Here is a 16,808-nt window from a genome sequence, read left to right as displayed (position 1 = left end):
GGTAACTTTCCATGAGTATCCGCTTACTAAACTTAATTAATATTCATAATCCATGCCTTATCTGTAGTAAGATTCGTTTATTGGACAGGTATTCGAGGCTTATTTACAAACGTCAGTAATTAAGCCAATCAATAAAGCTTACTGGGCTCACGTCACGAGGCGTCATTAATATTCATGAGCACATCCTTCGCCGCAGTAGGTTTGGCCGGTCCTCGCGGAGTCCTCAGCAGCAGGAGGAGTGAGAGGAGCTTGATTCAGCTGTTTGAGGTTGAAGATGGCGGCGTGTGGACGTGTTCAGCTGCTGCTGCTGCTGCTGCTGCTGCTCCTCTCGTCTCTCTGCCTTCTCACCGTACAGGCTCTTAAACCTCTTCCAGGTTTCGGGAATGTCCATCCTCCGGCTGCCGCTATGCACCAGCAGTTCAGAGCGGCGCAACCGATTCCCGGGAATAACGGCGCCGCCGCCGCGTCCTCCGGTTCTAGAAGATCCACCGGCTGGAAGCTAGCAGAAGAGCAGGCCTGCCGGGACGACGTGACCCGGCTGTGTCCGAAACACACCTGGACAAATAACCTGTCCGTACTGGAGTGCCTGCAGGACAAGAAGGAGGTGAGCAGGACCCTAATGATGATGCTGATGCTGACGATTGTGTATATTATGTGCATAATAATTATTAACAAATACATAATAATAATAATAATATAAATTTTATTTATAATTTAGGTATTTTATTTATAATTGTATATATTTTATATAAATAAATGTATTAATTGATTTTATTGTAATAATTATATTTATATAATGAATATTTATAATTTGTAGTTATTCATAATGTTATAAATATTTAAATCTATATATAATTACAATTTTAAATATATTTTTTAAATATTAATATAACTTATTATTATTATTACTATATAAATGTATTCTTGATAATATCATTTTAATTGTATTGTGATGATGATTATTATTATTTTATTTATATTATTATTTATTTATAATTTTATATAATGCATCTGATATAAATGTATTATTTTATTTTATTATAAGAATTATATTAATATAATTTATTGTTATTATTATTATTATTATTACTATATAATTGTATTCTTGATAATAATATAATTTGTGGTTTTATTATGATGATGATTATTATTATAAACTTTATTTTATTTATAATTTTATATAATGCATTCAATATAAATAAATTTATTATTTTAGTTTATTATAATAATTATATTTCTATAATGAATATTTATAATGTGAAGTAATTTATAATATAGTCAATATTTTATATTATATATAATTATAATTTATAATTTTAAATAATTATTTTTTATATTAATGGTATTACTTATTATTACTAAATAATTGTATTATTTACCATAATATCATTTTAATTATTATGATTATTTTTATTATTTTAAATGTGAACACGGGGTATATACTTTTATCTCTTACTATTTGGCTTTTTGAATTTCACATTGATATATGAAGTAGAGAAGATATGAGCTTTCCATATTGAAACTACTATTGAAACATTTCTTTTATTATCTATGTATCCATTTATCTATTTGTTTATAGCCTTGTCTGTCTGCCCTGTGAAGACCAAGGAGGTCCATTATACCCGATGAAAGCTAAATGGTAGCGTTCTCTTTAGCAGGTTCTCAGTTCTGTTGCCAGCTTTTTTTTATTCAATCATTTGAGCTATATATATCACGTGACTAATTACTGTGGAGCTGCAGGAAAATGACATGCTGACAATGATGATTGGCTCTTTCAAGCCCATCACTGGTGACTACAATGACTCTTTAATTGCATACGTTTACATTTTGCTTCGGCTTTTATACAGCTGCAAAAGCACAGACCTTTAATGTGGATTAGACTAATTTAAGAACAAGTGTTAAATCTACTAACTCTACTGTAGATTTGTCTTTTGTAGTTTTCCATGCCGTGCTGTTTGACACAGTGACCTAGTTGTGTGGATGAGGAAATGGTTGTAGGAGGAACTTTAGTTCAGACACAGCGATGTCCTGTCCTGTGATAAGTCTATTGTTGGAACAAAGTTTGATCTTCATGATCAAACTCTTACAAATAATCCAATAAAACTTCCAAAATCCATCTAATATGTTCAAAAATCTAACTAATAATCTAACAAAAGGAGAAACACTTTCCAAGTGCTCAGTGACCTGGGCAGTCAAGCACCAACAATGACATTATTATTATTATTATTATTTAATGCTTTATTAGGTCTTTTCATTAAATTCATTTCTTTTATAAATACATAATTTTTTTTCCAGTAATTCTTCACTTTTTATTCTTCTCCTTTCTTTTCTTTTATTTATTTTTTTATTTTTTGTTTTGTGATAATATAAATACTAAAGTCTCATTAGCATATAATCTCATATATTATCTCATAAAGTCTCAATAAAGCTTTGTGTGTGTGTGTGTGTGTGTGTGTATATATATATATATATATATATATATATATATATATATGTGTGTGTGTGTATATTCCAAGTTTTCTATAGCCATGCAATAGTTTTGTGCAGTAAACACATTTTCAACTGAAAAACTGTCACTAGATATGCAAAAACAATGTTTTATGACACTGACGTGTCTTGATGCAGCGTATTTGAATGTATGCAAATTAATTTGAATTTGAGAACTACTTTATCAGACAGTAATTTGTTTACTAGTTACACCGACTTTACACAAGCTATCATCTGGCTGCTCATCTGTAATATAGTGTACACGTCAAACTAACTACTTTCAAAGGGTTAGTTCACAGAAAAATGACAATTCTGTTATTAATTACTCACCCTCATGTCGTTACAAACCAGAAAGATCTTAATTCATCTTCAGAAAACACAAATTAATATGATTTTGATGAAATCTGAGAGCTTTCTGACCCTGCATAGACAGCAATGTGACATCAGAGGTTCAACCGTAATTTTATGAAGCTATAAGAATACTTTTTGTGCACAAAGAAAAGAAAACTTTTTTTTGAGTCAGTCCCTGCTTACTAAAATGCAGCATAAGCTTCTTCCTCATTTGAAAGTCTGTCTTTATCTATGCAGTAGATCTTAGATGTGTATGCACATTAAACATGATCCATATTTCTTAAGTGTTTGTTTTGTGCTGTTTAAAGCTGCTCCTCCCCCACTGCTTGGCTCTGATGATGCTCCACTTTTCATCTGGCAATCAAAGGACCAAGGTTCATTTGCAGCTAGACACAAATTCTTTTAGGCTGAAGAATATCTTAGAGCAGCAGTTTTCTCTACTGGACTTTCACAACCTCTTAAACTTCTGCTTAAATGTCTCTCATATCGGAGTCTCGCCCACAGAATGGCAAATTCCAGCTCTCATTAGTCACAGCTTTAAAAACCAATATTTATGGCACTATGCCTCTCTTCAGTAATTCTCTCTCTCTTCGGTCTCTCTCTCTTCAGTAATTCTCTCTTTCTTCGGTCTCTCTCTCTTCGGTAATTCTCTCTCTTCAGTAATTCACAGACTCAGGCCTTTTATCAGTGTTGAAGCGAGGTCTTGCTCTCTGGTCCATGATAACTAATTTCAACACCTGAGGGACATTTCAGATGGTGGTCTGTCTGAAACATCACTATTATGTGTGTCCCGTTTAGGGTGTCAATTATGTTTCGCCATTCTTGCCTCTGAAAAATAAAATGAGGGTGGCTAAATGTCTTGTTCAGATGTATTCGGTGGTAATATGCTGATGCACATGGTGTGTAGCTTGCAGAGAATCTCAGAATGTGTTTGAAATCATTTCAAATGAATAGCCTTCATAAAGCCATAGATGACAATGATGAACCTGTGTGTGTGTGTGTGTGTGTGTGTGTGTGTGTGTGTGAGTGTGTGTGTGTGTGTGTGTGTGTGTGTGTGTGTGTGTGTGTGAGAGTGAGTGTGTGTGTGTGAGGGTGTGAGAGTGTGTGTGAGGGTGTGAGAGTGATTGTGTGTGTGTGTGTGTGAGAGTGAGTGTGTGTGTGTGTTTGTGTGTGTGTGTGTGTGTGTGTGTGTGAGGGTGTGAGAGTGAGTGTGTGTGTGTGTGTGTGTGTGTGTGAGGGTGTGAGAGTGTGTGTGTGACGGTGTGAGAGTGTGTGAGTGTGTGTGAGGGTGTGAGAGGGTGAGTGTGTGTGTGTGTGTGAGGGTGTGTGTGTGTGTGTGTGTGTGTGTGTGTGAGAGTGTGTGTGTGTGTGAGGGTGTGAGAGTGTGTGTGAGGGTGAGTGTGTGTGTGTGAGAGAGAGAGTGTGTGTGTGTGTGTGTTCCTGTGGTAGAGCATTGCGTTAGCAGTGCAAAAGGTTGTGGGTTTGATTCCCAGGGAACACATGTTAGGTAAAAAAAATATTAGCCTGAATGCACTGTAAGTCACTTTGGATAAAAGTGTCTGCTAAATGCATATATATATATACATGCAGTGGTCAACATTTGAAGTGGATCAGAAAAGTTAATCGAAGTTGTCCTAAGACAAGAACTTTTTTTGGATTTAGGACAACTTTGATGAAAGGTTTTAATCTTTTTATATGCATAGTAATCAAACAATGCAATGATATATATGCAAGATATCCACTACAAGAATCCATGCCAACAGCAACCCTTTGGTTCTGGCATTGGCAGCAGATAGAAGGTGATAATTATGCTAGCATGAATGAAACATCAAGACAAGCTGTAAACTCATCTCTCATCCTGCACCGCATGCCAAGTTAATTTGCCCGTGAACGGTTGCTTCAGCAGACCTGACCACGGCTCTAATTATTGGGATAATTGCTTTGCGGAGACTTGGTAACAGCTGTGGCCTTCTGAAGAGGTAAATGATGTCCATAAATCTCTTACTCAATCTCCCGGAGGTCAGACCTCTCCAGGTCGGTCTTTTTTTTTGCGGACAAGCCCTTGCAAACGCTTGAAGGCTGGAGGTAAGATGGTCGTGGCACAGCTGCAGCACATCTGTCTTACTTTAATTTGCATTTTTAGCAGGTTCCTCTACTGGTGGGAAGCTGTGGTGGGTTTGTTGTAAACAAAGCAGCTTGCGTGACTGATATGAAACCATCCCATGGGGAACTGGGGCTGAGATCCTGATAATTAAACCAAAGAGCTTAGCTCTTAATCAAACATTTGTTTCATAGAACGGAATCAAATGAATGAGGCAGATATTGTATCTTTGCATTTTTTCAGACTAAACTTAAACAACCTTATTTTTTGTTTGTGTATTTTTGTTGGCTGTAAAGCTGGAAATATCAGTGTGGGACTAATGAATCTGAAATGAAGTGGAATGAACTCATTGAGTGCCCCTCTGAGAGGGAGAGCACGTTTTTTTTTCTAAGTTTGTTGTATTTCGCATTATTCTCCATGCTGATTCATAATAGATTCTCATTACTGTAATCGATTTTTTTGTACTTAATCAGCCTTAATTCAACAAATACAATTTTATTTTACAAATATTTTTTATTTTATTTATTTTGTAGTTATTATAATTCATAGAGGTTTTGGGGCATTATTTCAATAAGATTTTGGAAAATGTGATAAATTTCAATGCAAAATAATGTGAATAATGTTTCTAAAATTGAAGAAATTGTATAAATGTTTTTTTTTTATTATTGCAATAAGATTTTTCTTTTTTTCTATTTCGTAAATATTTCATAGAGAAATTTCATATAGATGTTTTTTTTTTTTTTGCATTATTGCAAGAAGATTTGGGTAGGAAAAGGTGATTGATTATAATGCAAAATAATGGCAAAAAATAGGCCTTTTTTTCTATAAGCAAAGTCCAATTTCCTTTTTCTTTCTTTGGCATTTTTGTGATGAAATTTCATTGAGAGGTTTTTTTTTTCTTTTTTTTTTGCAGTATTGCAAAAATATTTTTCTTATTTCATTTAATTGTATTGCAAAATAATGTCAGGAATTCAAAATCCGATTTCTTTTTTCTTTCTGTGAAATTTGGGGATGAAATATAACTCATTATGTCTCAGACCTGTTCTAACAGATTCACTTTGTAATTGGTGAGGGTCAGCGTTGAATAATTGCTTTCATTTTGACTAATGGTGCAGAAATCCTGTAATGGCTTGAACAAAGGCCAGTCACTGACAGCAGTTGTCAGAGGAAACGCTATCAGATATCATTGTTTCGATTTTGACTGTCAGTATTAAATGTGTTGCAATCACAAAAATGAACTTGCAGGACTGCAATCATCTGGCTGTTCTTCAGCCTGTCTTTTTTCAGTGATCAGTATCAATCAAAGGCATGACATGTTTTTGACCTCTCAACTGATGTTTGACCAACTTTTGTTGCTTTTTGATGACAGTGAAAAACGTTTTAGAATTGCCAGCCAATCTTTGTCTTTCCTGGTAAGGACAAAACTGAGGTTGCTGTTATTCTCTAAAGCAGCTTTGATCCATTAATTTAACAGACTCGAAACATTATTAAAATAGAGATCATGGGTGTTTTCTTTTAAGGGTTAGAATTTTACTGATTATTATCATACAGTGTGACTTCCAGTTGTTTGAACTAAGATGTCACCTAAAAATAAACATCCTTCAGGCTGTTTCTGTCTTGTTAGCTTTGTCACATAAAAGATTTAGCATACGTGGCAATGAGGAACATCTGTTCTTGTTTACCTCTGTAGTGTAAGAACGGGTGGAAAGCATGTAGCACTCGTCTTCTTGTCTGAGTATAGTGATATGATTAAGTGTACGTGCAATATCAGAATGACAGACAATCCATTTGTGTGTGTGAATATATATATATATATATATATACATATACAATATTAATGTAATACACAAATTAAAATAATGCAATTTATCAATAAAAATGCTATATTACACATTTGTGTTAACAAATTCACATTGAAATAATTATAAAAATACCAAAATGACATAAAACAGACACACACACACACTTATAAAACATATTATATGTTTAAATGTATAATATATACACTATGAATAAATAATTATTCATTCAAAACACAATACATTACCATGATGGGATATTTAGTCATTTTGTGCACACACACACACACACACACACACACACACACGCACACACACGCACACACACACACACACACACACACATACACACATAACTCCTAGTATAGAAAAGAATCACCTGGATAAAACAAAAACTATGTCCGTCTTCATTTCAGGCTACAATGCAACAAAATGTGATTATTTTAAAGGGGACTGATTACTTTCTATACCCACTATAGGTATACACAAACAATTTAATCATAGCAATGATGCCAGTTTTATTATTATTATTGAATAAATTCATTACACAATAAATGATCATAATCACATATTCAGTTGTTTGCATAAACAGGGGTCTGGTTTTATTTTTGGCTTATTTATAATTTTGCAAATAAGCATAAAGATTTCATATACACATAAATACCATAAAATAAATGATAAATGTTATATTTGTGTGTTTGCATGTTCATGTGTGCATATATGTATGTGACTCTACTAAGTAAAAAAAAAATATATATATATATATATATATAATTTTATTTGAGTCTGTAAAACAATCTCGGTTTTGACAAAAACAGACAAAATAGTGTTTTTACATAAGAATTACAGACAACACCTATTAAGCCTTCGTTTGTATATTTTTATGTATTTTTTTCTTGTTGAGAATGAGGGACCTGCTGTTTCTCACTCAGAATACTGATAAGCTCCCTGTAGAATCACTCGCTCTGTTTCCCTGCGTTATCTCCACATTCACTCTCACACACAAGGACGGATGTTTTATTCCCTGAAACTGCATCTCATTGAACAGAAGCCAGAGGCGAACAGGCACTGGGTCGTCCTCTCTCTGCTTTTCACATCTTTCAGAGTCGTGCTGTGATTATTGCACTTGGCAGATCGTTAAGTGGTTGTGCTTCAGCAGATACTGTTAAATAAACGCATTACCACCATGCTTCTCCTGTGACTCTGCACACAGTCTGTTTAGATCTGCAGAAATACAGTAGTTTCAAACCATGTCACAGGAATACACCAGGTTCAGTACTTAGCTAAATTGATAGCATAATGTTTTTAACCACAAAATTCAAAATTATTTCAAAAAGCTAGACAGCAGTGTTATTTTAGTATTATTACATAATTATATATTATTTATACTATTATGTTTTTTATTAATATTTTGAATTAGATTTTTATTTTTATGTTCATAGTTTTTTATGTTGTTTTATTATAGAATTGTTTTATATTTAGATTTTAAATGTTTACATTTTACATTTATCTTTTTTGTATATATTATTAATTAGCTTTAGTTAATTCCATTTAAATTTGACATTAAATAAATATATATATATATTTTTTTTTTCCAGTTTAATAATTTTAGTGCTTGAACTTAAATGAGTTTTAGTTGCCAAAGCAAGATTTGTCATTTTTTGTTCAGTTTCGTTTTTCGTCTGACATTTCAAATGTTGTTTATTTCAGCTTTATTTAAATTAACAATTTTTTTTTGCAGTTTTAGTTTTGCTTGATGATAATAACTCTTGATTTACAGAGAGACATAAGCGAATGGAAGTTACTGTTAAAATACAGTATTAGTAGTACAGCCACAAAATCAAAACATTATTCATTTTATTTCTCTGAAATCACTTTATAACCTAAATTATATTCAATTTTACAACTTGACAAAAGGATGCCATAAACAAAACAATAAATGTATGTTTAAATGATGAGAATGGCATTACAGCTCAACATTTTTAAATGCTTTTATAAAATTATAAGATTACTTCTTTTGAATTCTGGGGTGAGGGATGAGTGAAAATTAATTTATGGTTATCAACAGACCCGGTGCTGTCAGTGTCACACAGAGGAGAGGTTTCTGTCCCGCACAACTGCCATATTTGTTTATTTGTCAGAAAATAAAGATATGAATATTTTAGTTGAGGTGATCAGTTTCAGTCAGAGCAAGAACATGTTTGTTTATCTTGTGTATGGTATTAATTGTGTACTTCAATGCTTTGCTCCTGAGATTTACAAAATTGATCATTATATATCAAAACGGTCATTAATCCATATGTAACAGAACCCAAACAGTAGCCATAAATGTTTCTAAAGAGCTTTTTTTTGTACTTGTAACTAAATGTATAATTAGCATCAAGCCTCCCAGGCATCTTTTCTCAAACATGAGTCAGAAGTTTGCTTCATTATATTATGTTAAAAGCTTATATTATATTAAATATTATATTAAAAGCCTATAAAATAGTTTTCAGCTTAGTTTCTGTTTGTGATTTAAGGCAAGAATAGACTTGATCTGAAACCCTGCTTGCAGCTACACTATCTGTTGTGGTGTTAGTTTTTAAGAAAATAAGAAATGCACTGGTACAATTTAACACATTTCCAAAAATAAGTGTTAAAGTTTTAAAGAAACACATTTTAATTAATTTTATTCAGCATTGATGCATTAAATTAATCAGAGACAGTAAAGATGAATAATGTTTCTGATGTATAATGTTTATTTAAAATAAATGCATAAATAAAAAAAAATAAAAAAATATTAAATAGAGCAATATTGATGATAATAATAAATGTCTAATGCGCAGCAAATCAGCATATTAGAATGATTTCTGAAGGATCATGTGACTGAAGACTGGAGAAATTATGCTGAAAATACAGCTGCACATCATGGGAATAAATTACATTATAATAGAGTTTTAATAATATTTCACAATATGATTTTATTTTATTTATTTTTTACTATATTTTTGATCCAATAAATGTAGACTTGGTGAGAATAAGAGATGTATTTTAAAAACATTACAAAATCTAACCAACTGCAAACTTTTAAGTGTAGATTAAATTAAACACTGTTTAATAAGAAGGAAGTTTGGGGAAAACTTTGTCTTTGTTGTAAAAAAAAAAATGTCTCTTCCTTTTTAATGACTTGTCAGAGTGTCTTTATTTCGTAGTTCTGCAGCAAAACGTAGTTCATATTTAAGCTCTGTTTGGCTTTCTGAAGCCTCTTTCATCAGAGCAGAATCTCACCAGGGACTGGGATTGTAATAAAAACTCCAGTTGCACAGAAAAACCTACGTTTGATCCAGACGAGTTAATAAAGAGCTGGAGTGTTGGACTTTGGTTATCATTTTTCTTTTGAAAGTAAGTACTTTTGTAAGTAAAAGTAGATGTGTCTTTTCATTGATAAGAAGAAAGATGGATAGCCATGCAAAGCTAAGCTCTTAAAAAGTATATTTGCATTCATAGCCGAAGAGATTGTGCTGTCAACCTATGATTTTTTTTTATTGTTCAATCCATATGTGCATTATGGGAAAAAATGGTCAAGTGATCTAGAATATTTCCTTCCAAAGACTGACTCACAAGGTTTAGAAGATAACTGATGTTCTTCGCGTAGACCATTGACATCTCAACTGTGTGATCCAAAACACAGGCCTTGCTACTTTTATTTCTTTAATTAATCACAGGATACATGAAACAAATGAACTGAAAAAGAAAAAGTCACCGAAGATTGATGTCACTAATAAAAACTGCATTGTTTTTACTGTTGGTTCAAGAAGCAAATCCCAGCGGACTACTGTGAACTCTTAGGAGCTATGATACAAAGTCTGATGCGATATTACTTTTTATTGAACCAAACCGTCTGAGTTCAACCTATATCACAGTAATACGGGAAAGCAAGCAATGTGTAATCTCACAGAATCAATAGATGATCCGTGTACGCCCCGGCCGGCCGGGAATCACAGAGCTCTGACGGACGAATAGAAATATCCTGCTCTGGCTGACGACGAGGAACCAGATGATTGATCTGGGTGTGGTTCCTGAGCTCAAATATCGGCCTGTTCCTATTTAGAGCCTGTGCTGTGTTAACATGCTTCTGCTGTGATATCATCTTCTGGTCCTGACCATGAATCTGTTTAGTGGTTTTATGTGGGGTATAGTTTTATCAGCTGAAAATTTACCACACACTCTTTATTTTCAAGGCATGAACGTCATGAAAAATCACAAAAATCAAGAGGAAAATCATTTAAGAAATGTGTTGTATTGTAAAATACTGCAATGTTGTGTGTGTATATATATTACATTACATTTTACAATAATTGAAAGTTTATGTATTATTACCATTTTTGTTATTGTTATATGTTTGTTTATTTAAAATACATTTTTACATTTATTTTTTATGGTATTTAAAAAAAATCTATTCTATGTTCATACATTTGGGATTTAAAAATGTCTGTATTAGTTGATATTGGACAGTGCATTAGGATTGTGTAATTTCCCCTATTTATATATATATATATATATATATATATATATATATATATATATATATATATATATATATATATATATTTATTAATTTTATTTTATTTTATTTTGTTATTTATATTTTTATTTAAATGTTTTTGTTTGTTTTTACATTTATTTACATGTATTTTTTATGATATGTACTGTATGTCTTGGTTTCTGACAGGGTTTTTGACAGGGTTTGCATGATTCACTGTAATGTTGTTTCTGAAGAAGCTTTTTAAATGTCAGCTTATGGATCCCAGATACTCATCAATCTGTACACCTGAAATCTTTACTTAAGCTATTTTTGCTCTGTAAGATCAGTTTCAGTTCAGGGTTCAACCCTCCTTGCTTTGATGTTCATCTAATCGAGGGCAGCTGAAGGATGATGCATTTCTGTCAAACCATTGTTAGGGCATTGCATGTGAATACACATTGATTTTTGTCTGTTTGACTATCTTGTTGTCATCCTCTGAAACTGTTAATTGTATTTTCATGCTCTAAGAGTCACTCAGCAGTGGTTTACTGTACTAGGTTAGAGAATGTGCTTATGGACCGTTAGCTGTCGGTGCTCTAACTCAGCCAGCATGAGGAGAAATAGACAGACTGCTGAAGGAGGGAAACTAAAGGCTCTTCATCTGCTTGAAGTATTAAGAAAATTTATGGTTTTGTCATAGTTGATACTATACTGTGTATTTCATTATGATAGGAGCTTTAACTCCATATACATATACACACGACAGCATCTTAACTTTTATTCATAACGCTGTTTTTTTGGCATTTGTGTGTGTATATGTGCTTTTGTTTGTTTATTTAATTTGTAAACTAAATGTGTCTGCATTGGAAGAGATGTAAAACTCTGGCATATAACCAAAGTTGTGTTTGTTTCTTTGTTTAATCTGTTTTTATGTTTGGCTTTTATGATTTTTTTTATGCTCTATTTCATAAATTTGGGATTTAAAAAAATGTATCAGTAGGCCTATCGGTTGATATTGGACAGTCTATTGAATTTTAATTCCCCTAGTTTTTAATGTTTATTATGATATTTGTAAAGAAAATCCTTTTTTTCATATATTTTGGGATTTTACTGAACGTATCAATATTGGTTGATATTGGACAGTCTATTGAATTTTAATTCCCCTAGTTTTTAATGTTTATTATTATGATATTTGTAAAGAAAATCCTTTTTTTTTTCATATATTTTGGGATTTTACTGAACGTATCAATATTGGTTGATATTGGAAAGAGCAATTGATTGTGCAATTTCCCCTATTTTATTTTTGATTTTGTTTTATTGTATTATGATTATTATTATTTTATTCTATTTTATTAATTTGGTATTTTTAAAACATTTCAGCATTGGTTGATATTCGACAATTTAATTATTTTATTTTATAATAATATATATATATATATATATTTTTTTTTAACCTCCATTTACTGCCAGTAATAAAGCTTAATTGGCATGATTAACAATTACAATTCTCAGAGCGTAAACTTGGTAGGATTGGTAGTCATGCAGAATTAATAAGAAGGAAATGAAGAGAAAATTGAAAGACTATAAATTCCTTCTCTTTCTTTTACAGGACACAGAGATTGCTGCAGACTGCAACCATGTAAGTACTCAAAAAGGCCTGTCTTTAATAACAATCATCATCAATGTGATTCTTCATCTTCACAGCACCACACATCTTTTTAAGTTGATCTTCTCTGTTTACAAGACAATCTGTGCATGATTCTTCGTAGGTTTAGGAGAGAATGCAATTAATTAGGAAAGAATGATGGTCTGATCACCATCTAATGATGGTTGCAGCCCGTAATTAATTTGGTGGGGTCCCAAGAGAGGTCTCTGTTTCTGATCTCCTTCTCTAACACTCGTGGCTTTGGTGTTCTCATTAAGAGAGCAGCGTGAGACCAGGTCCACCAATCACAAACGAAGAAAATGTAGGTGGATGATTCAGGCCTGAGTCACCCATCTCATAACGCAAGGCTCACAGTTGAACAATAACTGTGATAAAGAAATGATTCTTGCATTACTTACATTTATCAGCACTTTTAGTCAGTGTCATTGTTAATGTGCAATTATATTACAGAGGTTTTGAGCTGTGGAGCCTCATACAGTAACTACAAGGCCATTTACTTCAGCTGACATCTTTTTTGTTTTGAAGAGAAAGTTTCATTTTTCTCTCTGAAGTGAAAATAGTTACTTTCTATTGAGCAGGTACTTCTTACCTCAAACCATAAAACGAACAAAGCATCACTTCTTTTTAACTGCACTGCCAGGCTTGACCTCGGTAAACTTGACCACTCAACAAAACTAGAGGCTCTTTTGAAAGCACTGACTTGAAGGAATAGTTCACTTGGAAATTAAGATTGTCATTATTTACTCACACACTTATGTCATTCCAAACCTGTACAACTTTTTTCACGAAATGGAGAAAATGGGGACTGAAGATTGTGCTAATATTTTCAGTGCAGTTATATCCAATGCTGACTGAAGCCTTCAAGCTTTAAAAGGTCATGCATATGACAAGTGTGCTCTGTTTCAAGTCTTCTGAAATCATACAGTAGCTTTGTGTGAAAAACAGATTGAAATTGACATCTAATAATTCCTTACTGCAAATTGAAACAGTCCGATTCATACATGAACCATTCATGAATCAAAAGATTCACTGAGAAGAGTTCACAAACATCAGTCACAATCATATTTCTAATAACGTTGCCTTTCTTTTTTCCAGCTGCTTTGGAACTACAAGTTGAATTTGACCACAGATCCGAAGTTTGAGTCCGTGGCGCTGGAAGTGTGTACGAGCACCATGTTAGAGGTCAGTTTCTGCGACTGAGTCGATTTACTTCTGGTCCTTTGCTCTTCGATTCCCGAACAGTTTAATCATGTGTGTATGTGAGTGTGTTGTGATTTAATTTAGGCCAGCACAACATTTTAAAATACAGTTGAAATTGAGGTATGACTTAGTGCTGTAATTTATTAAATATGTGTGCTACAGAATTCAGAGTGATTTCAGTTCATTATTTCAGCAATTCAAAGTGTCTTGGTTAATTTACGGTGAACTGTCAAACTGAAAGACTGTTATTGTGATTTTTGAAATATACAGATACAAAGATCCCTTGATGGTCAAACTTTATGGTTTAAACCATGCTCTAAATTTTTAAATCCTTTTTCATTATTATTTTACAATAGTGTAAAATAATAGAGTACAATAGTGTTATTACATTGTTTATTAGTTTAAAATTGTTACTTAATAATAATCAGCACAATTAAAAAAAAAATCATAATTATTGTTTTATTCATATTTGAATCCGTCAACAGCACTGGGAATGTGGGAAATGAAAACTCAAGCCGAAAGAGGATTTTCTTTAAAACTCTGTTCACTTTATAGTTGCTAAAAAAGGTTTGAGTTGGTTCTCGTACAGAGTGTACCTAACTAACCCTATACCCACATTTTTCAGCCCTAAAAAGAGGGTTCACACTCAGAATTCTCACTTCAGAGTTTTTTATTTCATGTTATTATTTTCTATACCCAATCATTTTAGAACTATTAATAAAAATATGTGACTTTGGAGCACAAAACCAGTCTTAAGTGTCAATTTTTCGAAATCTGAATATATATAAGCTTTCCATTGATGTATGGTTTGTTAGGATATGACAATATTCGGCTGAGATACAACTATTTTAAAATCTGGGATCTGAGGGTGAAACAGAAAAAAAATACTGAGAAAATCACCTTTGAAGTTGTCCAAATGAATTCTTAGCAATGCATATTACTGATCAAAAATTAAGTTTTGATATATTTACAGTAGGAAATTTACAAAATGTCTTCATGGAACATTATCTTAATATCCTAATGATTTTTGCCATAAAATAAAAATCTATAATTTTGACCCATACAATGATTTTTGCGGGCTATTGCTAAAAATACACCCCTGCGACTTAAGACTGGTTTTGTGCTCCAGGGTCACATATATATTGTTGGAAATTCCTTTATTGTTTCCTGCTTTTTCCCTCCAGTATCCTGCAGCCCTAATTTCAATGCAGATGAGCTGATGTCTACATTTGTAATGCAGTGTGATTTTATGTTTGACTGCACTCTGAGCTGCCATAATGTAATTCAAATAAATCTCAATAGAAAAAAGTTTCCCACTAACCTCTTCACGAGTGTATGTGTGTGTGTGTGTGTGATTTGATGCACATTTGTGGTTGAATACACAATTTAATTACCATTATTGAAATTTACTTGATTTTAAATAAGGAATTCTTCAACTTCATGTCTGTAGCATTGGTCCTTGACTGCTCCATCTCACGGTTAATGAAAGAGTCTTAATCTGTTTCTCAGCTGAAGGAGTGTGCAGAAGAGGAGCGGGGGAAAGGCTATCTGATGTCCTGCCTGGTGGACCACCACGTCAACATCACAGAACGCCAGTGCCATCAGTACATCACCAAGATGACCAGCATCATCTTCAGTGACTATCGGCTCATATGCGGCTTTATGGACAAATGCAGAGAAGACATCAACACCTTGCAGTGTGGAAGCATCGCTGTCGGAGAAAAAGTATGCTTGTGTTCCAATAATAGCTGTGAATGCTTTGAAACCTTGCCCACTTAAAACCGCAAAGCTCTAGAATATCCCTTTGGGAAGCCATAGGATGTCGGCTTGGTACCACATGGCTGTGATGTAGTGACTCTGCTGTTCCCGAAATGTCCACATTCCTCTGGGCGTGCTGGAACATGGGCACCCGTTCACCGCACTTGCCTCGTTCCCCCGGGTGCACACTGCTGAAATAAAAAAAGTTAACTTTAGACTTGTCTGATTGTTGACTTAAAATAGCCTAAATAAGCTCAGACTGCCAAACGTATAGATTGTGAAGATTATATTTAGCTGCTTAGTGGGTTTACAAACTTTTAGATGTTTTTAGACCATGGGTTATGCATTAATTATCTTCTAATATATGAGTAATGGACAGCTCCTGTTCTGTAGTGCCTTTCGCCTCTAAATATCACTAGTTGTTTTGTCATTAAGTTGCATGCCTTAAATTCTGACACTACATTACTTCGAGTGGGCTCTTGAATATCATCATCAACACAATTTTATTTGTTATTTGTTTACAGTCGCCTTGGATGGTGTTCCTGGACCTCAGGACGTGTTAGTGGTTAAAGGCAGGGCCTTCACTTTAATTCACAGGCCGATTATCTAAAATTGGTTATAATTTTTTTTTTTTAATTAACAAAAAAATAAATGTTATAAAAACATTCTTTAGCAGACTTTTGTTCGAAATATATATATTTTAAAACATTTATTTTTTTTACTTTTATTTATTTCTTTTATTTTGCTTTGATATATTTTATAATTTATCTTTATTTATTTATTTATTTATTTATTCGTTTTTCTCACTCTCCTAAGTGTTGTTATATTGTTATTAACTGAAACTATTATTTTGAATTAAAGCTGAAATAAAAAAAAGAACAAAAAATCTGATTTAAAACTTAAATATTAGAAATGTTGCCTTGGGAACTAGATAGAATAATG

The 16,808-nt window shown here is 32.9% G+C and overlaps 2 protein-coding genes across 2 annotated transcripts in view; one reads left to right on the top strand and one right to left on the bottom strand.

Annotated features, from left to right (window-relative positions):
* Positions 1 to 16,808, bottom strand: part of nip7 (NIP7 nucleolar pre-rRNA processing protein) — a 127,045-nt gene that overhangs the window by 34,865 nt on the left and 75,372 nt on the right. The gene's annotated exons all lie outside the window — the stretch shown is intronic.
* Positions 242 to 16,808, top strand: part of LOC132156353 (Golgi apparatus protein 1-like) — a 36,472-nt gene continuing 19,905 nt past the window's right edge. Inside the window, exons 1-4 of the mRNA XM_059565326.1 lie at positions 242 to 604; positions 12,852 to 12,881; positions 14,004 to 14,090; positions 15,618 to 15,833. Coding sequence (XP_059421309.1) covers positions 275 to 604; positions 12,852 to 12,881; positions 14,004 to 14,090; positions 15,618 to 15,833 — 663 coding nt within the window. The 5' untranslated portion in view covers positions 242 to 274. The remainder of the gene's footprint in view (positions 605 to 12,851; positions 12,882 to 14,003; positions 14,091 to 15,617; positions 15,834 to 16,808) is intronic.

Source organism: Carassius carassius, chromosome 13, assembly GCF_963082965.1.
Source record: "Carassius carassius chromosome 13, fCarCar2.1, whole genome shotgun sequence".
Taxonomy (NCBI): domain Eukaryota; kingdom Metazoa; phylum Chordata; class Actinopteri; order Cypriniformes; family Cyprinidae; genus Carassius; species Carassius carassius.
This window is presented reverse-complemented; position numbering and strand designations above follow the sequence as displayed.